At 39.3% G+C, this 23,429-nt stretch overlaps 1 protein-coding gene across 2 annotated transcripts in view; it reads left to right on the forward strand.

The window, feature by feature from the left end:
• Positions 1–23,429, forward strand: part of Tpk1 (thiamin pyrophosphokinase 1) — a 297,093-nt gene that overhangs the window by 249,558 nt on the left and 24,106 nt on the right. For both annotated transcript variants that reach the window (XM_032906648.1, XM_032906647.1), the window contains one exon: positions 7,088–7,199. In XM_032906648.1, coding sequence (XP_032762539.1) covers positions 7,088–7,199 — 112 coding nt within the window. The remainder of the gene's footprint in view (positions 1–7,087; positions 7,200–23,429) is intronic.

Here is a 23,429-nt window from a genome sequence, read left to right on the forward strand (position 1 = left end):
AGGGTGTCCAAGAGGAAGAATGGTTTACTTTCTAGACTGGACCTCTTTGAAAGATCCCCATGGTCCATGCCACTGCCCCAGACTGTTTTGAAGTCCAAGGTTCATGTAGGTATCTCTAGTCTGTGCTTCTACGGGAGGCCATGTTAGGGTCAGTGGTGTGGGTTGCCATCAGAGGCCATTTGGATGTGAGTAGCCTGTACCACCACATGAAGCCATTTCATGGTTCATGCTGCCACTGAAAGCTATGTTAAAGTAAGGAGTCCTACTGCAGCTGTGTTGGTCCTACTGTAGCCAGTGGCCTTGCTGATGTTCACCAGCCCATGTTACCACCAAAGGCCAGGTGGATATCCATGGTCGGCGCTGCCACCTGAAGCCATGTGGTTGTCCATGGGCCACACTGCAGAGGTGGGGAGGGTTGAGGGCTATCTAAGGCCATGTTGTTGTCCATGGGCCACACTGCAAAGGTGGGGAGTGTTGAGGGCTATTTGAGGCCATGTTGATGTTTATGGGCCATGATGCAGAGGTGGGGAGGGTTGAGGGCTATCTAAGGCCATGTTGATGTCCATGGGCCAGGCTGCCACTAGAGACCCTACTGAAGTCAATGGCGTGCACTGATTCTGGAGACTATGGAGATGTCTGTGGTGCATGCTGTCACTAGAAACCATGTGGGAATACATATTCCAGCTGACTAAAAAAGGGCAAGCAAGCTGCAGTTGAAAAAGAGAGACAGACATAGAAGGATTGAGAACCCTTCCCCTGCCCCACCCAACCCACTCCTAAAAAAAGTAACAGCCTAGCCAGGAAACCATCAAAGAAAACTCTTAAAAACCGTGATATGAATCCTGAAATGTAGCTCCACAGTCAATGGCTTCTGACAGGGATGTGGTGTAGAAGGACACAGTATTCTTTAAGGGGCCTAGACACTGCAAGTTTGACCATGCTCCAGTGAGTATTCGGGCAACACAAATTGGACTCTTGTTTGGTTTGGTTTATTTTTTGTTTGTTCTCGTCATCATTATCCTCATCCTCCTTCTTCTCCTCTTCCTCTACCTTCTCTTCCTCCCCTTCCCCCTTCTCCTTTTTCTTCTGCTTTCAGGATAGGTCACAAAGGTCTGGGGCAGGCCTAGGGTGACTAGGAAGTGAGTGTAATTGGGTTTCATTATGTAAAGTAGTCATAGACTCCATGTTGCAAATTTCAGAAAATAAGTGGTATATTGCAGGCATGGTGCCAATTATGAAATATCACAAATTTTTGGAATATTTTACTAAATATTTGGACAAGTGATCTTCTTTAGATACCTTAATGGAAGTATTTAATGCTTTAAACATTTTCTCTTTGCTAATATTTTGCATTAGTCTCATGAAGAATAATCACTTACTTTCTTTTAAAACATACTGTGGAATGTAAACCTACCCTTGGAATGAACTCTCAAACAAAAGAGCATAGATAAATCAGCATTCATAGTTGAAATGCCTAAGTCTCTGTTCTTAGGACACTTACTATGCCATAATCAAGGCCTAAAATGATGTAATAAGGAAGCCATATCGTTTCCATTTTATACAGCAGATGTCTATATAGCATACATTGTAAAGTGTGGTTTGAGCACTGTTGACAGGGTTTTCATAAATCCTGAAGGGTACAGTTTTGTCCTAGTATTCAATGAGACCAACACTGACTAGGTAGTGCTGAGTGTGTTGTGGGTCCCTTCTGTTCAACTGGACCTCCCTTCTGGACTTTAAAGCCCCCTCCATCTATTCTACTCAAATAACTTTCCAAATTATTGACACATTTTTTCACCAATAATTATTCTGTGTGCTCTAAACAATTTCCCAGTCAGATATTTATTAAACATATAAAGACATTCTCCCTCTGTGCTGTTAATTCAGCCAGCAAAATAAAAGCAGGCTCTTTATCATTTTTAGAGTAACAATATGAACCTGTTTGCCAGATGCAGTATAGTAGCAAAATGCTGCATTTTGTGGCCCAGGTAAAGTTAGCAGCAGTAGAAAGGAAATCACTTGTCAGGACTAAACGGGAAACATAAGGAGATCACATACAAAACAGGGCTTGCCTTTCTCTGTGGATCCTCCTTTTAAGGTGGAAGGAACAGTGGAAGTGAAGAAGAGCATGGCCATCTCAGCCAGGCTTGGCATCTCATGAAAGGGCAGTCAAGGAAGAATAATTTGAAACTTAGTCACTACACTGGCTCATAATGCTCTTCCATGTAGCTTGCTCTGGCTCTATTGTTAGTATTGCTTACTCCTGGAGTAAGCATTCTTAGAAATCATTGCTCAAAATGGAATGGTAAAGAGTAAGCTTTCAAGACTTTAATGTGGCAAGATTTAGCAGCCTCTTTACTCCGATTCCAATAGAAGGTAAGCATAAAGATGGAGAAGGACGTGAAATAGGAATCAGGAATGCAGGTGTGAAGGAGAGGAACAGGCATGTTGATTTCATCAGTGTGAACACTGACATAGTCCAGATGTAGGAGGCTAGCGGAGGGGGACGCCTGTCCTTGTAGAATTCCAATGATTATAAAAATCTGAATAAACAAAGTAGCTTACATAGCATTAAGAAGGTTCTGTCTTATTAGTCATTTAATGTTAACTGTTCAACTAGAGAATAAGGTAAACTCATGTCAGAAAACACAGTTTCAGCCTGACTTTACCAGATAATTCCCAGAACAATAAATAAATAAATAAATAAATAAATAAATAAATAAATAAATAAATAAAGTTGACAATTTTGAAACATATCTCTGTAATGCTCTAGCTTTCAAAACAATAAACCAAAATGTTAATGTTATATACTGTGTGTGTGTGTGTGTGTGTGTGTGTGTGTGTGTGTGTGTGTGTGACTGGTCATCATTATCAAGTGGATTTCTTAAAAAGAATCTTTCCAAAAATAAAGCTCCTTTGGAAATGAGATATTATTTCAAAGGTAAATGGAGTCTAGATTATTACACATAAGAATTTTCAAATTATTATTCAAAAAAGTATTTTCAGTCTGTTTACTGTTGTGGTTATTGCTTTTAACCTTTTTTTTCTTCAAGACTCTCTAGTTTCTAGATATGGAATATATGAATGGATATTGTGACTTTTAAGAGGTCAATCTATGAAACCTTTTTTTTTTCAATCTTATTTGACTTAGGAGTATGTTTGGGGGGTGTAAAACATATTTTAACACTGCTTTAATGTAGGCTATTTAACCTAACCTACTACTCCTATGTTTTGATTTCTATACCTATTAAGAAAAGTGAAAGGTCTCATGAGTCTTCTTACTCTGAAGTTTTGCAAATGCAAGCTCTTCGGGGAGACCATTTGTTATATAGCAGTTTTCCATTATGTGATCAGTATCAGCATGAAAATATACCAATTGCATATAAGAACAGCATCTTTTGCTACACATAGTGTGGATCCATTTATCTTTTTCCTATAATTTTTCCTGCAGACTATTTACTTTCTTACAGTATTTGCTAATACATTTTAGAGTACCTGGACAGGGTGGCAAAAGATGTTAGAGGTTGGCCTTGTGTTTAATCAATGTGAAGGACTGTTTCATTCATAGTCTAGTTGTGTACTTGCACTGTATACAGAAGTCATCACGGGGTATGTTTTAAGCATTAATAGCAATTTAATGAATGACTGCTTTGTGAATCACCAGTATCTTGAATGTGTGTTTGATGATCTTCTCAATTTGCTATGTATTTTGTGAGGCTTACACTAAGACATTCTAAAACATTTTTGTCCAAATGTTGGCATAGTTCCTAAATTTAAGGACTTCAAATACAATAAAATTGAATTGAATCAGTTGTCTTTATATTTGGTGTTTTTTCAATGAAAAAACTAGGTCAGGCTTTTACTTTTTTTTTTTTCAATTATGCCTTCATCACTTGCAGTAAAGAAACACGGTACAAAATGTGATGGGCATGGCCTCCTAGGTCTCAGTATGTATCTGAGTATACCTATCTGTATATACGTTCTTCTGTAGCCTAGAATTAGAGTCTGAGGAAACTAATCACATGATACTTACGCATGATTTCCCGTACACACAACCATGCTACATCTTTGCTGCCTTTTTACTGGATTATAGTTTCCTCACAGTAAGGTTGCTGAATATGTTCTAATAAACACAACTGAAGAGGCAAGCCGTGATTGATTTTTGTTGCTTCTTTGCTGTATAGAACTGCTTTTGACTTCAAAGAGTTATCTTAGCTGAGAGCAGAGGATGGAGCAGAAACCTGTGCAGTGATTCATGGGAGTATATGGAAGTGAATGATTAGTTCATGTGCCTCTGCTCTTCAGTGATGCCATAAATCCTGCAGGAGTTCTTTACCGTCAGACTGGATGCCTGCTTCTGTCAAATCTCATATAGACTAGCATATATTATAAATTGAGAAATCTAGGGAATGAACAAAAATTCCTTCACCAGTCATTCATTTTTTAGCGATGTCACATTGACATGCCGATCGAGGACGAAAGCGTAATACTCTTCTCTTTTAGCCATAAAAGCTAAATTTGCATATTTATAAACACTGAGACCCTTCACATATGGCAAAGCACACTTTTAAAGCAAGAGACAAAATGTTAATTGATGATAGTCTAAGACCTATATGTGACTTCTCAAGTCTCTGAACTATTTTACTCCCAGAATGAAAATGTTAAGGTGCATTGGTTCTTAGGATAACTAGAAAAGCCATGAATACCTAGCAAAGTCAAGTAAGGAGACTTCCCACTGAGCTGCTTAAATCAGTGACTTTACAGCATTGCTTCTCTCCCCAGGATAATAAAATGTAACGTGTGTATGTGCTGTTTCCTGTGCATTATATGTTGGAAGCTGAAGAATCATCTCTGAGAGTCAATATCCACCAGTTGAAAGAATTATTCTTTCCTTCATCGGTCTTCGCTAGACTTCACTAGAACACCAAACATACAATGTATTTAGCTGGCTTCTACCAAAACATAAAGCAGTCCAAAAACAAGGAAGAAGAGTAACTAAAAGCCAGGGTGAATATCAACACATTGAAAATGAGATATGCCCATAGTGTGCGAATCCCTCTTCGATGAACAATAGGAAGTACCCCCATTGTCAGAAATGTCATGGTCTGGGCCTCCATGCAGATGCCACCCTCCTGCTCCCAGCTTGAGCCCTATAGATGCAACTCCATTCCAGAAGGTTGCAGCTTACTGTCACCCTCCAATAGTGTGGCATTTCTGCCACAGGACCCTAGAAGTGCAGCCTTAAACAAGAAACTGAGACAAATTCTACCTACATGAAATGCTGTCACATAGTTTTCTTCTGGAGCCAAAATACTGTAACGAACTGGAAATTTCTGTCACCTCTTCTACTGACAACTGCTGTTATTGTAAAGTAGACATCTTTACCTCTTTCAGTATTTGTTAACATGTACAGTGGGTGGTATCCAGGATGTTCGGTTGTATTGTATTCTGAATATCTATCCTCAGAGAGAATTACTGTTACTTTGTTTTGGAGAAAAGGAGGGAGTGGGAAAATAAGTGTGTGGTAAACTAGCCATTCTCAGTCAGTTTAGAAGAAAACTATACAAAGTAATCAAGACATACTTGCCTTGCAGAGAATTAAGACTTTTAGAGGACCATCAGAATCAACTGTAACAGCTGTGGGGAAGTGACTCCTGTTTCCGTTAAGAGACACTGCTCAGCAAGTGCGGTTTCAGACCCACCATCCTCCCCCTCAGCCCCGATGAGGGGAGAATGAGGGGTTGCTGTGAGCCATTTTTTTAATTTAAATTATCCTATTTGTTTACATTCCAGTTGCTGCTGTTCCTCAGTCCCCTCTCTCACAGTTCCTCATCCCATTTCTCCCCATTTTTAAAACTTACACATTCTTACTTTTAGAGAAGATTTACAGTTGAGCACATTAAGCAGATTACATACAGTCGCCAGCCCCCATGTACACACATATACTGCCTGCAGTGTGTTCCTCACCATGCCTCCCTGTGGCTCCTTTGTAATGAGTGAGGACATAGTGTTGACTCATTATTGTCACTTGAAGTGTTTATGTGGAGACACATCTTTCGTGCTAACATGGAGGTCCATGAGTGAGCATTGTGTTTTTATACAAACTGGAACCACTTGCCCAGGGTTGGCACTACCCACAGTGAACTGAGCCCTCCCACTTAATCACTGATGAAAAGAACCCTTCACAGGTCATCCTGCAGACTCATTTCTGCCACTCAGGCATGTTATATGTACCACACAATCTACCCATGCTTCTGTGTAGCTATTATCTCCTGCATGGCATAGCTACATTGGTTGTCCCTCTTCTCTCCCAACAGCAGACACCAGGTTCAAAATGTACTACCCTTAAAAATAATTTGTTTGATTATTCTTAGGCCTTATCTGATTGAATATTTAAATAAAATGTTCCCTATTATTTTACTTGGGGCAGGAAGGGTTTATTTGACTTACAATTTACAGGACATCATTGAGGGAAGGCCAAGGCAGGACCCTGAAGGCAGGAACTAAAGCAGAGGCCATGGCGGAGTGCTGCTCACGGGCTTGCTTTCACTGGCTTGCTTACGTATCACAACACTACTCAACACTACTTGCCCAAGGACAGCATTAAGCACAGTGGGCTGAGCCCTTCCACTTAATCATTAATCAAGAAAATGCCCACAGAAACATGCCCACAGGTCAATCTGATGGAGATAATTCTTAAGTGTAGTTTCCGTCTTCCGAAGTAACTCTAGTTTGTGTCAAGTTGACAAAAACTAACCACAACAAGAATATGTGGTTGTTAGTCTAGAACTCAGTGTCACAAAAGGTTGCAGCTTCAGCAGGTGCAGTGGATGGTATTTTACAATTGGTAGGTTCCAAGAATAAGACTATCCATGTGGCCCTGCACATATTTAACCAATTTTTCAGTGCGAATCTTAGGATTAATAATAAGCTGAATATAGAAAAGTAGATCTAAATCAAGTGAAAGAATGCATTAAGTTAGTTTGTGGTTAGTATGATAAGTCACATTAAGTGTTATTAGCTGGCCCCCAGCATGCTACAGATTGTTTCTTTCGTGCCCCTCTTCATACTTGCTGTTCTTCTTCAGGGAAAGCACAGGCTCCATGTAGACACTGGAATGGAAGGCAGCTGGTGTGGCCTTATTCCTGTTGGACAGCCTTGCAACCATGTGACGACAACAGGCCTGAAATGGAACCTCAGTGAGTAAAACCCTTCTGGAAAGGGAGGGTTTGTCTTTCATTGGGAAGAGGATGTTTGTTTTGAGCAGAGATGACTCTGAAAACATGAGTCTCTGGATACCCTCCTCTTCACAGATATGTGCACCATAACTAGAAGTTTTCATCCTCAATGTCTTTGGTGTTCATACAGTTAACCTAAGGATGAAATGACAGGCCGATTTCTGAAGCCCCTGCCAAATCCTCCTGCCACCATCTGAGTGTTTCATTCCCCATACCCTCAGTTGTCCTTGTCATTTTCTATTCTGTCCTGTTGCCTGGAGCCACAGAGAGTATACTTATAGTTTCCACTTGTTTTGGTGATGACTTATGATGGCCCAGCAACTCGTTTATAAGCTATATGGGACATTTGTATATCTTCCTTGGAGAAAATCTTATCAAGGACTTTGCTTCTCTGGTAATTGAGTTGTTCCCTTTGACCTAGAATGTGAGTCCTTCACATGTTCTAGTTATGAGTTCTTCATCAGATGTATGGCTGACACATATATTCTTAAAACTCTCTGCTAGTGTTTTTAGTTCCTAAAACTTAATTCACTAAATTAATTCTGCTGAAGTCGTTTTCTCAGTGTTTTGGTTTTTTTATGCCTCTTGATGCCATGTCTGAGTTGTCCACTTCTCTCTTGGTTTGTGTTCTCTCTGGTTTGTACAGAAACTACACTTTACTTTTTAGAAGTAGCTCAAGTCCCGAGTTTGCAAGTGGTTTTCATAATCAAACCTGTGAGCTTTCACAGATTAGCTGCTATTATTAAATATTAAAATGTTTTCCAAAAAATATGAGCTTTACTAAGCTATGCAAACACTCCCTGTCCTGAAAAAAGAAATAAGAATGTGTTTATAAAATAAATGTTGATGCACCCTTCAAAAGAGAGGAAAAACTGCCAGACATGCAATCAACTATCTATGATTAACCATGTCTATCTAAAGCTGTATAAGAGATATGTACAACCATGTCATTATTTTTAACATGTTCACCTCTGAAATAGTTTGAAGATAAAAAGATTATTTTTAAGTCTTTTCTATGATTCAGTGATGAAACAATTAGGGAAACTGGAGCTCCTTTGAATCACATCTAGAGACCTGTCAGTTTGAAAGGAGAGAGCAGGTCTCCTCCCTGCACATAAGTGTGCGACAGGCTTTGAAGCTATTCAACCCAATGCTGATAGGAGCTCCATTAAATGTGTTTTGAAAACATTGCAACCTAAATAGACTGTTTTAATTCCGACATTTCCCATTACTTACAAGGATCCGAGGTAGACAGCAGTAAACTGTCTACTAGATCTAGTGGCAACCACCTTTCTCAGTACTGGCACCAGGAAGAATAAAGCACCAAGCCAAAGGACAGAAGGGGTGGGGGGGCTGTAGCCCAGCATCCAGGTCCGGATGATAAGGGGAGTCATAAGTCCAAGTATAATTCCCAGAGCTGTTTAGAATATTCTTCATTCTCTAGTTCCCACAGCACTATGAAAATCCAGATTTTGAAGAACAGTGCCTTCTTGGAGGGATATAATGTTCGATCTTGCCTAAACATAATATACCATTATTCATTTGTGTGGTTATGGGTTGCTTCACTTTTTAAAATAATTGTTTTTCTCTACATTTTTATGATAATAAGTGAAAAATGCATGATGGACATATCTGTAATTCCAAGAAATGCAAATCAAAACTACTCTGAGATTTCATATTACACCCATCAGAATGCCCAAGACCAATAAAACGAATGGCAGCTCATGCTAACAAGGATATATAGTAAGGGGGAAACTCATCCATTGCTATTGGGACTGAAGACTTGTACAGCCACCATAGAAATCAGTATGGCCGTTCAATCATGTTCCTTGCTGCTGTCTTCATAATATCCAGAAATTGGAAACAGCATAGCCTTCTGTCAGTAGATGAATAGATAAAGAAAATGTGGCACATTTACACAGTGCTGTTTTACTCAGCTATTAAACAAAAGGGAAATCATGAAATGTGTAGGTACATGTATAGAGCTAGGAAAATATCATCTTGAGTAAGGTAACCCAGACCCTGAGTGACAAACACATTTTATTCCCTTGTATGTAGATATTAGCTGTAAGTTGGTGATAACCACACTACAATCTGTAGAAGCATAGACATTATGTACAGAGTCTAATGTAAGGGACTAGGAAGTGATCGATATCTCCTTAGGAAAGGGAAATAGAATAGTTATGGATGGACAGGGTGGGGACAGGAACAGGAGGATCAAATGGGGAGGGAGAGGGAAGAGGGGGAGAAGGAAGAAGTACAGGGCGAAACAGCTAGTATTAAGGGCCATTTGAAGGGACGTGTGGAAAACTAATACCATACAAGCTTCCTAAAATCTATTAGTGTATGAGAGAGATTTAAATGAAATTGCCAAATGACAGAAGAGGTGGAGCCCCAAGGGGTCCAAAGGAAGCTTCCAGTGTCAGACGAGGTTATTTCTAATCAAGTTGTTGTCCAAAGAGGACCCATGGGAACCCCCAAACAACCCAGGCTGTTGCCAAGGCTATTGGATATTCTCCACAGAATGACAGTTAAGGAAACAAGTTCCTCTAAACACAGCAGGACTGACACAGATATAAACTCTCATTGAGTGTGGCCGCATACAGAGAGCCTGCAGGGTTCTGACCCAGATAGGTCCCAGTGCTGAAAGGAACACAGCCCCTTCCCCTCCCAGCCTAGTAGATATTTCCAACTAATAACCACTCACAGAGGAAAAATCAGTTCCCTCAAGGGAGTCCCTGGGGATACAAACTCCTCGTGAGGCCAGTCCCAATGCTGGACAGTAGACGACTAAGACACAACGACCCCAGTGGCGTCTATGGAGGTTCTTTGTCTCATGAGATTTTTACAGGGCAGTTATTTTAACCTTAAAGGTTTTTACATTAATGTTATGAATTCCAGTTTTGTTTTTAGTGGTTCCACTGTGTATGGAACATGTATGTTCTTACTACTCCAGTTAGTGGTATGATCCTGGGAGAGTGGGACCTAAAAGTGAGTCAGACTAAAGTTTCATGCAGTAGCCAACTTTATTCAGAGCATTGAACAGTATGTGCTCTGCGGGTAAGAAGAATCAACTCAGGAGAGTATACGAGGACAAGCCCCAGGGCAAACGCTGGCTTTGCCAAAGAGGTATCTGCTACCCCTGAGCAGAAAAGCACATTCCAAAGACAGTTCTGTATTTTGAAGAAACTAAGGTCACAAGATTCTTGTCTTGTTTCCTTGGAGACAAGCACTCAGAATTCCCATAAAACTCCATTCCTGGACTGTGCTCTAACTGTATGTCCATCCATCTACATGTGTATCTCATGCTTTTTCTACAGTGCTTTTTTTCTAATTGTTTTATGTTACTATATTAATTATCGTTTTTAAGTTACCAGTGTGTTTTCTTAGGAGACACAGAAAGGATGTGGATTCTGATAGGAGGAGAGGTAGAGGTGGCAAGCAACACAGAGGAGTTGGAGGAGGGGAACCATAATCAGAATATATTGTATGAAGAATATATTGTGTTTTTAATAAAAGAAAAATTTAAAATAAATTTAAAAAAAGATAAATATAATGAAATTGTACATGTAAGATTGAGTCAAAGTTAGACTTTAACAGAAATTTTTCACTTCTCAAACCACTTGTTACCATGAAAATTTTAAGAAGCCATTGATGTAGACAGACGGCTCTCTGGATATCCTTCAGTGGTTGAGGTTGCTGTCTTAGTTAGGGTTTTACTGCTGTGAACAGACACCATGACCAAGGCAACTCTTATAAAAACAGCATTCAGTTAGGGCTGGCTTACAGGTTCAGAGGTTCATACCATTATCATCAAGGTAGGAGCATGGTAACATCTAGGCAGGCATGGTGCAGGCAAAGCTGAGAGTTCTCCATCTTCATCTGAAGGCTGTTAGTGGAAGACTGACTTCCAGGCAGCAAACATGAGGGTCTTAGGCCCACTCCCACTGTGACACACCTACTCCAACAAGGCCACACCTCCTAATAGTGCCACTCCCTGGGCCAGGCACATACAAACCATCACAGATGCCTAGTCTGGACAACCAGATTCTACAGCTCATTGAGCCTGTTCTTCATTGTGGTTATTTTGTAGCTTGGGTACTTTGTGTTTTAACTGTTGACTAATCATATATGGTTCCTATTTAAATAAGTCACACATCTTTTTCTATACAAACAAAATGAGCTATTATTGCATGTGACTAGACAGGTTTTTGTTAGCAGATTTATTTCAGCAGCCCTGACTATTGATGTGTCTGTTGTTTAACTGTCCTTTGGACTGTTGGTTCTATTTACAAGTTTGGTCATTAATAATAGAAATAAAATATGTTGTGTTTATTCTATTTTATTTTTTTTACCAATTAAAATTATTCAGTAACACAACATAGCAGCACTACCACTTATGAATCACAAGTTGTTATGGTCTTTTATCTAAAAGCGAACGAACAAACAAAAGACTTTGCACTAGTACTAGGGAGATAACTCATTTAGTAAAGTGCCACACACCCATGACACCAGAACCCATGCAAAAAGCCAGGTGTGGTGGCTCCTGCTTAGAAGCAGCAGTTCAGGGAAGGTGAGGTAGATGGATCCTGGAGTGTGTTGTCAAACCTGCCGAGCCTAATCGGCAAGTCAGTAAACAAGGCTGACAAACAAGTCATGGTATTTACCTCTAGCCATGTGCACGTACTTGTATATACATAAACATGCTCATACACATCCATATAACTACACATACCAATAACCCTTACACACAGATATAAACTACATACACTTTGTAAAAGAATATTTTTGCCAAGTCCAATGTCATAAATATTCACTCCTGTGTTGCTATTCATAGGATTTTACCTTTGGGTTCTGAGTGTCTACTTTATATTAATTTTTAGAAATGATATGAGGTAATAACTCAAAGTATGTTGGGTCCTATAAAGAAATCAGCTATGATTCCCTAAGGGATTGTCTGGATTCTGTAAATCACATTGTAGAGAATCACCATCTCATCAGTGTCAAATCTTCTAATCTGTGAACACAGACTGCTTTTCATTTATTCAAGTCTTTTAACATTTTCGGCCACATTTTGATGACATTACTGCATTAGTTTACAGTCCTTTTGTCCCATTAATTTCCAAGTTTTGTTTTATTTTTACGCAGTTGTGACAGAATTATTGTGATCTTATTTTATTTGACATGTATCAAATGTGTATCAATTTATTTCATGTTCTATAGATATATTAGGGTTTTCTACAATAACATATGTGAGAGTTACTAGAGTGCTTACAGTCTGTGGTCCAGCTAATTCAGAAATAGCTACCTACGAATAGAAGGTCCAGAAATCCAGTAGTTGTTCAGTCCTCAAGAGAGTATATGTCTCCTGGTCTGCAGTACACTTTGAGAATCCTGAAGTAGACTCTAATGCCAATGAAGGAATGGACTTCTAGCTAGAGAAAGAACAGGAAAAGAGTGAGCTTCCTTCTTATGGGTCCTGTATATAGGCTTCTAGTTGGTTTAACCCAGATTAGATGTGTGTTATCCCACGTCAAAAGATATGGATTAAAAGTGTGTTTTTTCCACCCCGAAGATCCAGATTATAAAGTAGATCTTCCTATTTCAAATGGTTTAATTAAGCAAACCTTCCTCACAGGTGTACCCAGCCATTTTAGAGTTTTAGTTAATTCCAGATGTAGTCAAGTTGACAACCAAAATACTCATCCCAATAGCCTTGCTGAACAGTTTTTGTGTTTTTTTTTTTTTTTAGGGGATTCATTTTCATTTTCTTCATATGACAATATGTCTGGAAATATGATTTTATTCATTCTTTTGAAAACTGGATGTCTCTAATTTATTTTACTCCCGAAATATGTAGACTAGAACCATCAGTAGAAATTTGAATATAAGTAAAAGTGAACATCATTGCCTTGGTCCAAATCTTTGGAGAAAAGCATTCAGTGTCTCACAGTATTGTGTGTTTATTCACATTGATAGGTCACTGACAACAGACCAAAGAAACAATTCTACCTAATTCTATGATGATAAACTAGTGAGATTACTAAGGTTACTTATAGGAATCTGAGTAAGAGGTTACGTAGAGGAGCACAGGCAACTCAAGGGCAGCTGCCTCACAAAGTCCAACCTCTCAGTGGGTAATGACTCACAATAACGCTATCACTAGAGTTCCCTTGGCTTCAGGCAGCTTCAGTAAGGAATCTCCCATCAGTAGTCAGAGGGAGCCTCACAAGCCTTGTATGTTTTCTAAGTTTTCTAATCCTCCTGTTTGCTGGGCTTCTTAGATCTTAGGCACTTTCCAGCTCACTTCAGGAGGAAATATTTCATTTTGAAAGAAATATCTCCCCTATACATCATCCCTTGATCCATACCTTGGGAGTAAGCGTCTGTCTCCTGCAGATGTTCCATGACCCTCAGAGAAAATGGTATGAATAACTGATTCTTTTCTTGTATTTGTGACTGAGCGTGAACCCCTATTCAACAGCCACTTATGCTCAGCAGCTTGACTGACAATGAATCTCTGCTGTAACAACTATCCACTAAAAGGAGAAGGTTCTCTCCAGTACTTACACAGATGGAGTGGAAGTCTAGAGGTGTAAACATGGTGGTCAGGTCACTTTTTCTCTGATGCTGCACCTTCAGGCTCCCTCTTTGAGGGATCTTTGATGATAGGAGAATCACCTAGACATCCCAGGTAAGTATCATCTCAAGGTATTTAACCTAATTGTACCTGTGGTGACCCTTACTGTATAAGTAACATAGCTCAGGGTCCAGGGGGAGTAGTTGAACATTGAATATGGGCTGTCAGTTCAACCTGCAATATTAGGTTCCTGATCAGTAGACTCAGTAATGTTCTAAAATAACATCATTGATTCGGTGTACACTAGCAATCCCAAAGAAGTTTGACACTGCCCTTTCACTATCACTCTGAAGGTAGGCATTCAGGCTATTCATATTCTTTAGGAAATCCATCTCAGTGTTATTATTCATCATGACTTTTGGGCATTAGTGGTAAAGACTAAAGATAAAAACGAATTGATGTCATGGACATGGTTCATTTTGTGAGAGTCACAACTCCCATTCAGTCTGATTTCTTTGGCCCAAGGCTTATATTTAGGTTTAGCTAAATGTATACTGGGATGTGTAAGGAATCCCTTAGACCAAAGCTATAGCTCCACCCACTTGTGGATTTAATCATTCTCTTAGTAGTGGTGTCTCTTATCCATGATCTTGATTATTTTACTACTGATTCTAACTGTCAGAGGCTGTCCTTATGGGAGAGGCTAGTGCTTTCTACTCAAGACAGGCAGCAGTCTGATGGGCGATGATGTAAAGAAGCAGGAGACAGAAGGCTCAGCTTTCTCTTGTAATCTAATAAGCATATATCATTAGAACCTCAGGAAATGAAAGCCGTTTAAATCCTAGTTTGCTGACTGTCATTTGCTTCATGCATCCCGTGCACACCTTGTAGCTACCTAGGAACTGCTTTTACAAATGTCACTTAACTCCACGTGTGCCCTATTGTGCCACAATACAAGGATGGGTTTTCACATTAAGTACACAGATTTCGGTCTGTGGCCTGGAGAGATAGTTTAGTGGTTAGAGCACAGACTGCTCTTCCTGAGGTCCTGAGTTCAAGTCCCAAAAACAATATGGTGGCTTATAAGTATTCAGTGCTCTCTTCTGATATGTCTAAAGACAGCTACAGTGCACTCGTATACATAGAATCAATAAATATTTTAAAGACAGACTTTTGTCTGTCACGGACTATTGATAATCAAATTTCCACTTTAGATGAATTCTGACATTTTCGTTTTAGAAGGATTTTACTCATGGAAACCAACTCTTTTTTGTATACTTTGTGTATACTATTGTCAAAAATAAATGAATATAATTTATGTTTACAAATTTTCTTGTTTTTTAAACTCTAAATAATTCTGAAAGGTTTTCAAATACTGTGGTTATAAGAAAATTACTTTTTCAAGCATATAAGACTAAATAGAACTAAGTATGCATGTACACACACACACACACACACACACACACACACACACACACACACACACACACACACAACTTTTCTCCTGGTTCCAGTACTGTTTTCTGTGTTTTAGAATTTGAACCAGACTTGAATGACTTTTCTTTTTTAAGACCTTACCCTTTTGTGATTCTGTTGAGAACACAAAGAACCAACAATAATTTACAATATGTCATAGCATCCTGTTGTATTTTTAGAAAATGCCCACCAGTCTGAAAACATACATTTCTGTTGTTGATTCTAGCCATTTAAATATGAAAACAATTAGTGGGCATTTACAGAGAATATGATAAATGGGAGTTTGTGTGCGTGCCAGGTTTTCATTGACCTGTGTTCAGGAACACTATCATAACTCAAGTTCGCCTCCCAACGTGTTTAACTGAGTTGATTTCCCGGTATTTATGTGGGCAGGTTGACTGATGAGTATGACTCCAGTGGAGGCTCAAGAGTCCCTTTCTATTTTCCCTCCTCCGCGTTTCATTTTTGCACTGATTCAGAAGTGGGCCTTGTGCACTCAGCCATCCAGTTAATATATCCAGACAACAAAGCAATAACTTTCATGATTATGTGAATTGTAGAGAAAGAATCAAGAAGTGCTGTGAATAAACTCTGCTGTGGGAACAGCACAGTGGGTATAATTTTCTTCTGGTCCCAAGTAATAATACTTTGTATTTTGAATAGCTCTTTCACATGTCCTGGCCCATCCTTTCTCTAAACTCAGTCACTAAGTCAAGCTTGATATTAATGTGGAGGGAATATCATTATCCTCATTTTATAGATGAAAATTTAAAACAGAAAATACTGGATGGATTGTTCAAGTTTGTATTTTCTAACTTAGTTTTTTGTGTACATATGATGAATTAATCACTGTTCATTAGCTTGTCTATTTCCTTAAGTTTTGGACATTATAAAAGAGCCTATCTCAAAGTCCTTTTTCAAGATGAACTTTCCCCCAGATTGGGCAGGCTCAAAGCAGATAAGATATAAAATAAATTCTTTGGGAATCAAAGTCATATAGGCATCACCTAGGATATTCTTGCCACTAGTTAATCTTCTAGCTCCTAGACCAGCAGTCTGTGGATTGTACTCAGAACTTAAGCTCACTGTGATAGCTCATTTCAGGACTGATTATAAACCAGATGTTGTCATTCATCAGGCTTCTCAAAAAAACTGTACCAAGAATTCAAGGGGAAAAGATACATACTGAATTCATGAAGAAAACTAACCAGTTCAAAGACAGTTTTATAGCTAGGATGCTTTGGCTGCATGGTCCTCTCCAGGTGGCTTTCCCAACAGGGAGCTGGTACTATGATCTCTAGGTTGTTGAAGTCAGATAGCTAATAAAGGAAATTTGAAAATATTTGGAGAACACTAGGCTTAAATAAAAGATAAGGAGGGGGTGTGCCAGCCCTGCAAACCCAAGCAGAAGCTCCTTTACCTAAGAAATGTGTTTGCACAAGTGTGAATGTGTATATGCATGCATGCACCCAAAGTTTGTTGTAAAGTAAATATTTTTATAATCATAAAATGTATTTTGCTATATTTCAAAGAATAATCAAGGTAAAGATTACATACAGACAGGATAAATTCTTAAGCTAATGGAAAACAGCAAAGAATAGCAAAGAACTCTCCTCCCTCTCCAGACAAGTGTCTAATTAAGCCAACTAAAGCACACAACCATCTCTGACTTCAACATTACAAAGCAGCAAAATGACAGCGTTTCAGCACTTCAGACCGACTGACAAAATTCATGTCTAGGGATCATTGTTTACAGGAACTTGCCATCTGTTACTCCTACAGTGAGCTTTCCTTGAAATGTAACAGAAATAAAGGAAGTGTATAGCTGTTTACTTCAGTTACTGATATGAAGGGAAGAGGGCAACAGGGCTCAAGTCCTGACACCAGCGGCAGTGACTGAGACAGTACTATGAAGTCACATCGATTCTTATCACACCAGGAACTAGTGGGAGACTACTAAGACTTTCTTCATTTTGAGAACTGGTAAAGCTGGAGACGGAATGCACCCAGATAATAAAAGCCAGGAGCTTGATTTCTTTCCTAGTATCTTTTCTGGTAGCAGTCAAAAGTGAGAGAGAAACTGAGACAAGATGAGACTTGGGGACCTCTGTGGGAGCTGTTAGGGGTCCGCACTGCTGTATATGTTTCTTTTCTAAGTAAGTTGTTTATGACTCAGTTCACTGCATAGTGATGGCTTTGAGCCCTGAAGACTAGGATTTGCAAATTACCTTTACATCTTACAATTCATCTTGAAGTAACAACTTGTTGTTAACCCTCACTAATGCTTGTTTCCTGTGTGTGTGTGTGTGTGTGTGTGTGTGTGTGTGTGTATCATAAATATAAAGTTCCAAGGACAACCTTGTGGAGTCATTCATGCCCTGCACTTGTGAATTTGGGGGATGCTACTCAGATTCAGCAAGTACCTTTATCCCCTAAGCCATCTTAAGTCATCTAATTTACTTTCTGGGTTTGTGTTCTTTTGTGTTGTGTTGTGTTGTTCTGTTCTGTTTTGTTTTTTTTTTTAACCAGATAAAATTGTTAAGCAATTTTACTTACCTATTTAGAAAATTACTAACTTGCAGAGTACAAGTGACATGTCTTCCCAGACAGAAAAAAATGAGCTCTGGCCAACTTAAATTTGACCAACAGTCAAGAAAGATAAAAAATGAGATCTCTCCTACTTCTACTGACTTGTGTCCTACCAAAGGCAGGTTCTCTATAAGGACAAATGTCTTAGTTTCCACTACATTCATGACAATGGGAACTAAATACATGGGGCTCATCTGAATGGGCACACCCAGTATAAAAGTTGTATGGCAAGAAGTTTGGCTTTTTGCTTATAGGATTTAGAGAGTACAGACTAGGGTGGCTCTGGCAGCCTTCTCATCAAATTTGATGCTCCTGTAATTGTAATGTGAATAGAAACCATCATCACTTTGCCACCATCTACTGCTATCTGGAAAAAGTGGACTAAGTCATTTCCAAATCATTTTCATCTCTTCCATTATTCTGTGTATTTTATCCTAATGATTTAATTGATGTGTTATGTTCTGTTCTCCTGGGAGCCTTTTAAAGCATTTGACATTCAGCATTATGTCACCACCACCCCATGTCATATGACTCCATCCCGGGTGTTGCTAGAATGTTTTCCCATTAACACCTCCACTAGTTTCAAATGCCAGTTTAAATCACATTGTATGCAAATCACACTATTCCTTATCAAGTGAGATGTTCTCTTTCTTTTGGATTCTTAATCATGCTTTCTCAGGGAAGGATCACTTTTCAGGATCCTTGTCAGGTACTGTCATCTCCTGTTCCTTCCTATTCCTTCATGACAGCGCTGTCCCTGCATCCGATGCCCGTATGGGTCTACATAAATGCCATGTGTAACTTAGGTAATTAACAACATTTTAAATGAGCAAGTGCATTTTACCTACATGAATTCTATAATGAGACAAAGTCAATGGCACGATGGCAAAAGGTAATGAAGCAGAAGTTCATTACCCAAAAACCACAAAAGCAATTAGGATAATAAGGGACAGGTTAAATTCTAAGTGTGAAAATTCTAAATTACCCTGCCAAGAATTGATACACTTTAAAGTGATGTATGCACATACATGAATGTATGTATGTATACATTACTATTCCAAGCATGAGTCAAGGTTTAACACATTCCATTAACTCCCACATTCAGATGGTGGAAGAACCAAACTCACACACTCTCTGTCTCTCTCTCTCTCTCTCTCTCTCTCTCTCTCTCTCTCTCTCTCTCTCTCTCTCTTCCCTCTCTCTCTTTCTCAGGGAAGTATCACCATTGTCAAAATAAAATATAATAAATTAAATTCAATCTTCTCATTTTTTTTATTCCTGAAACCTCTAATATTTTCCTAGTAAAAACATAGAAAACAAAACCCCTCTACTATTTCCTGTGGTACATTAATGGTGTGAAGATACTGGGGTATGTTTGAGAGTAAAGAAGCCTTTCTCAGCTCTTGGTGACATTACCTCACATGACTGTGGTCCTAGAATACTCACCCACCAAAACTGCCCTGAGCCAGTGGCCTTTGGGTTCTTGTCTCTTGAATTTGCAAACTGAAATCCATGGAATGGAATGGGTGAGTTTTAGAGAGACATTTACTATGGATCCATAGATAGAAGCCTACAAAGGAAAGAAGCAAGGAGAGATAGATCAATTGGCGCTGTGTAGTGATTATTGTGGATTGTGCCAAGGAAATAGGGAACCATTAGAATCTTGACTAGGGGCTTTTTACAGCATTTACTTGGAAACTGGGTGAGGCCCAGGGAGGGATGAGCTGGGCAGTCCATTGTATGCAGCCAGGAGGTGTCCAGCTGCCAATCCCCGTTCCAGCTAGGTCCTCACTTACAGCCTCTAGGCAGAGGTGTGCTTATTTGGGGTAACAGAAAACAAGGGAATAGAAAACAGAGCTCAGAACTGCTGGTTGGGGTCCCTGCCCTTGCTGGCCTGTTTTTATGTTCTCTTCTCATTAGCTACATTGTATCAGTATAAACATTGGCTTTACATTCATTTGCATCATTTTATTTACTTTGTCCACCAGACAAGGCTGTTTTGCATTGTTTATAGACCCTTAGATTCTACTCCCTGTCCTACCTAGTAAAATCCTCATAATACTGATCCCTAACTGACATTGATTGACAATGGGGCTGCTTTTCCAAGTGGCCTTTTTTATATTTAGACCTTACTCATTTCCCTAGCACAGTCAACTGGAAGAATTAATAAAGTGGTATTTATCATTGGGAAACTGTCATATTACCAGGTAAATAAGAAAGAATAGATCTCGTGTTAAAGGACAGACAGACAGACAGACATGAAGCTGCACTGTAAGAAGGAAAGTAGTACAGGCTTCCTAGGAGGAAGGCATCACTGGAAAGGGGGAATCAGTGTTTGAATGAGATGCAGAGAGATGAGAGTAAATAGGTTTGACTGAAGAGGTATTTTAGTCACTCTCACAAACACAGAAGCGTAGCAGCATTTTAAGAACAGAAGGCAGTGCACACATAAAATGAAACCAGTCAGAGTTCCAGTAGTGATGGCTGAGGAGATATTGACAGTTGATAATGGCTAGGAAGAGATAATCTTTTTTTTTCTTTAGGGATACAGCCACTGGTGGGTTACATGTTTCAGTGGACTGTACTGCAACCATATGCACAGGGGCATCAACATAGGATTCTCTGGAATGTTCATTTTTTAATTTAGGGATTTATATCTCAATCATAGCTTCCCAACTCCTCCCTCTCACCTCACCACCTTCCGTACCCTCTTCCCTTTTCCTCACACAAGGGGAGGCCTCCTAGAGATATCAACTCATCTTGGCATATCAAGTTAAAGTAGGTCTAGCCTCATCTTCTTCTACTGTGACTAGGCAAGGCAGCCCAGTTAGAGGAAAGGAAGCCAAAGGCAGGCAAGAGTCAGATAGAGCTTCTGCTCTTGCTGTTAGGAATCCCACATGAAGACCAAGCTGCACAACTGTTACATATATGCAGAGAGCCTAGGTATATCCCTTGTATGTTCTCTGGTGGTTCAGTCTTTGTGGGCTCCTATGGGCCCAGGTTAGTTGGTTTTGTATGTTTTCTTGTGGTGTCCTTAACTTCTCTGGATCCTTCAATCCTTTGTCTCCCTCTTTCATAGAATTCCCCAAGCTTCACCCAATATTTGGCTGTGGGTTTCTGTATCTGTTTTCATTAGTTGCTGTGTGAAGCCTCTTAGATGAGAAGCTTTTCTGGAAGTATAGCAGAATATCACTGTATCAATGGTGGCCTACCTTTCATTGCATGGGTCTCAAGCTGCCCAGTCATTTTGTTGTCAGGAGGGTCTAAGGTTTTGTGGCTAGGCTGGTGTCCTAGTCTCTTCATTGGAAGTCGTTTCTGGTTACAGGAGATGACCATTTCAGGCTCTATATCCCCCATTGGTAGGAGTTTTAGCTAGCATGACCCTCATAGATTCCTGGAAGTTTCCATTGTCCTAGGTTTTCAGCTCATCTGAGAGATTCCTGCCCCTCCCCCACAGTTCTCTTTCCAGTTCTCTTTCCCAGTTCTCTGACCCTCTGTCCCCCACGACCCCCAACCTCTCACCTCCTCAACCGCTCCATCACCCAGTTTCCTCCCTCCATCTACCCTGATATCTATTTTATTTCCCTTTCTCAGTGAGATTCAAGAGTTCTCCCTTGGGACCTCCTTGTTATTTAGCTTCTTTGGATCTGTGGGTTGTAGAATGTTATTCTGTATTTTATAGCTAATATCCACTTGTAAATGAGCACATATTAACTATTGTAGTTCCATCTTTTTGTAGTTGCATCTATTTGCCTACAAACTTCGTGATGCCATTGTTTTTAATAGCTGAGTAATATTCCATTGTATAATCACACCACATGTTCTTTACCCATTCTTCGGTTGAAGGACATCTAGGTTGTTTCCAGTTTCTGGCTATTATGAATAAATAATGCTTTTATTTCTTACAAATAAATAAAAAACAGCTTCTGGGATGGTGAGATGGCTTAGTGGTTAAGGACACTGTCTGGGAACCGGACGTAGATCTCTTCTGAGAGACACAGCCAGAATACAGCAAATACATAGGCGAATGCCAGCAGCAAACCACTGAACTGAGAACGGGACCCCTGTTGAAGGAATCAGAGAAAGGACTGGAAGAGCTTGAAGGGTTTCGAAACCCCATATGAACAACAATGCCAACCAACCAGAGCTTCCAGGGACTAAGCCACTACCAAAGACTATAATGGACTGACCCTGGGCTCCAACCTCATAGGTAGCAATGAATAGCCCAGTAGGAGCACCAGTGGAAGGGGAAGCCCTTGGTCCTGCTAAGACTGAACCCCGTGAACGTGATTGTTGGGGGGATGGAGGCAATGGGGGGAGGATGGGAAGGGGAACACCCATAAAGAAGGGGAGGGGGAGGGATTGGTGGATGTTGGCCATGAAACCGGGAAGGGGAATAACAATTGAAATGTAATTAAGAAATACTCAAATTAATAAAGAAAAAAAGAAAGAAAAAAACTACATAGTGAAAAAAAAGAAGATGCTATAAAAACCAATATAATAATTTGATGTAGAAGTTGAAAAAAAATTGTTCCATTTTAAAAAAAACAGAAAGAAATACTCAAGTTAATAAAGATGAGAAAAAATTAAAAAAAAAAAAAGAAAAGAAACTAAGCTTTTAAAAAAAAAAAAAAGACACTGTCTGCTCTTCCAGAGGTCCTGAGTTCAATTCTAAGCACCTATATGGTGGTTCATGACCATCTATAAAGCGATCTGATGCCATTTTCTGACATGCAGATATACATGAGCATGCATATTAAATATTATTATATAAATACTATATATTTTAAAACGTAAAACAGAATGTCATGAATAAGGTACTATGAACATAGTGGAGCAAGTATCACTGAAGTGTGGTGGAGCATCATTTGGGTATGTGCCCAGGAGTGGTATAGCCAGGTACTGAGGTAGAAGTATTTGCAGTTTTGTAAGTAATTATACAAGTTTGCATTCCCACCAGCAGTGGAGAAATGTTCTCCTTGCTCCACGTCCTGGCCAGCTTTTGCAGTCAATTGAGTTTTTGTCTTACCATTCTGATGAGCGTAACATGGAGTCTCATGGTCATTTTGATTAGCATTTGCCTGATGACTAAGGATGTTCAACATTTCTCTAATTGCTTTTCAGCCATTAGACCTTCCTCTGTTGATAATTCTCTGTTTAGATATATACCCCTTTTTAAACGGGTTATTTAGTTTGTTGATGTCTAATTTTTTGAGTTCTTTATGAATTTTGGATATCAGCCCTCTACTTGCTATATATTACCTTTATTGAGTTTAGGTATGCACCCTGTATCCCTGAGCTCTCCAAGACTTTTATCATAAAGTAGTTTTGGATTTTGTCAAGAGGCTTTTTTAGCATCTAATGAGATGGTCATGTTTTTTTTTTTCTTTCAGTTTGTATATATGGTCTATTACATTAATGGATTTTTGTATGTTGAACTATGAAACCTACTTGTTCATGATGGATATTTTGATGTGTTTTTAAATTCAATTTGGTAGTATTTTACTAAATATTTTTGCATCAATGTTAATAAGGGAGATTGGTCT

Source organism: Rattus rattus, chromosome 6 (genome assembly GCF_011064425.1).
Source record: "Rattus rattus isolate New Zealand chromosome 6, Rrattus_CSIRO_v1, whole genome shotgun sequence".
In the NCBI taxonomy this organism is placed as follows: Eukaryota; Metazoa; Chordata; class Mammalia; order Rodentia; family Muridae; genus Rattus; species Rattus rattus.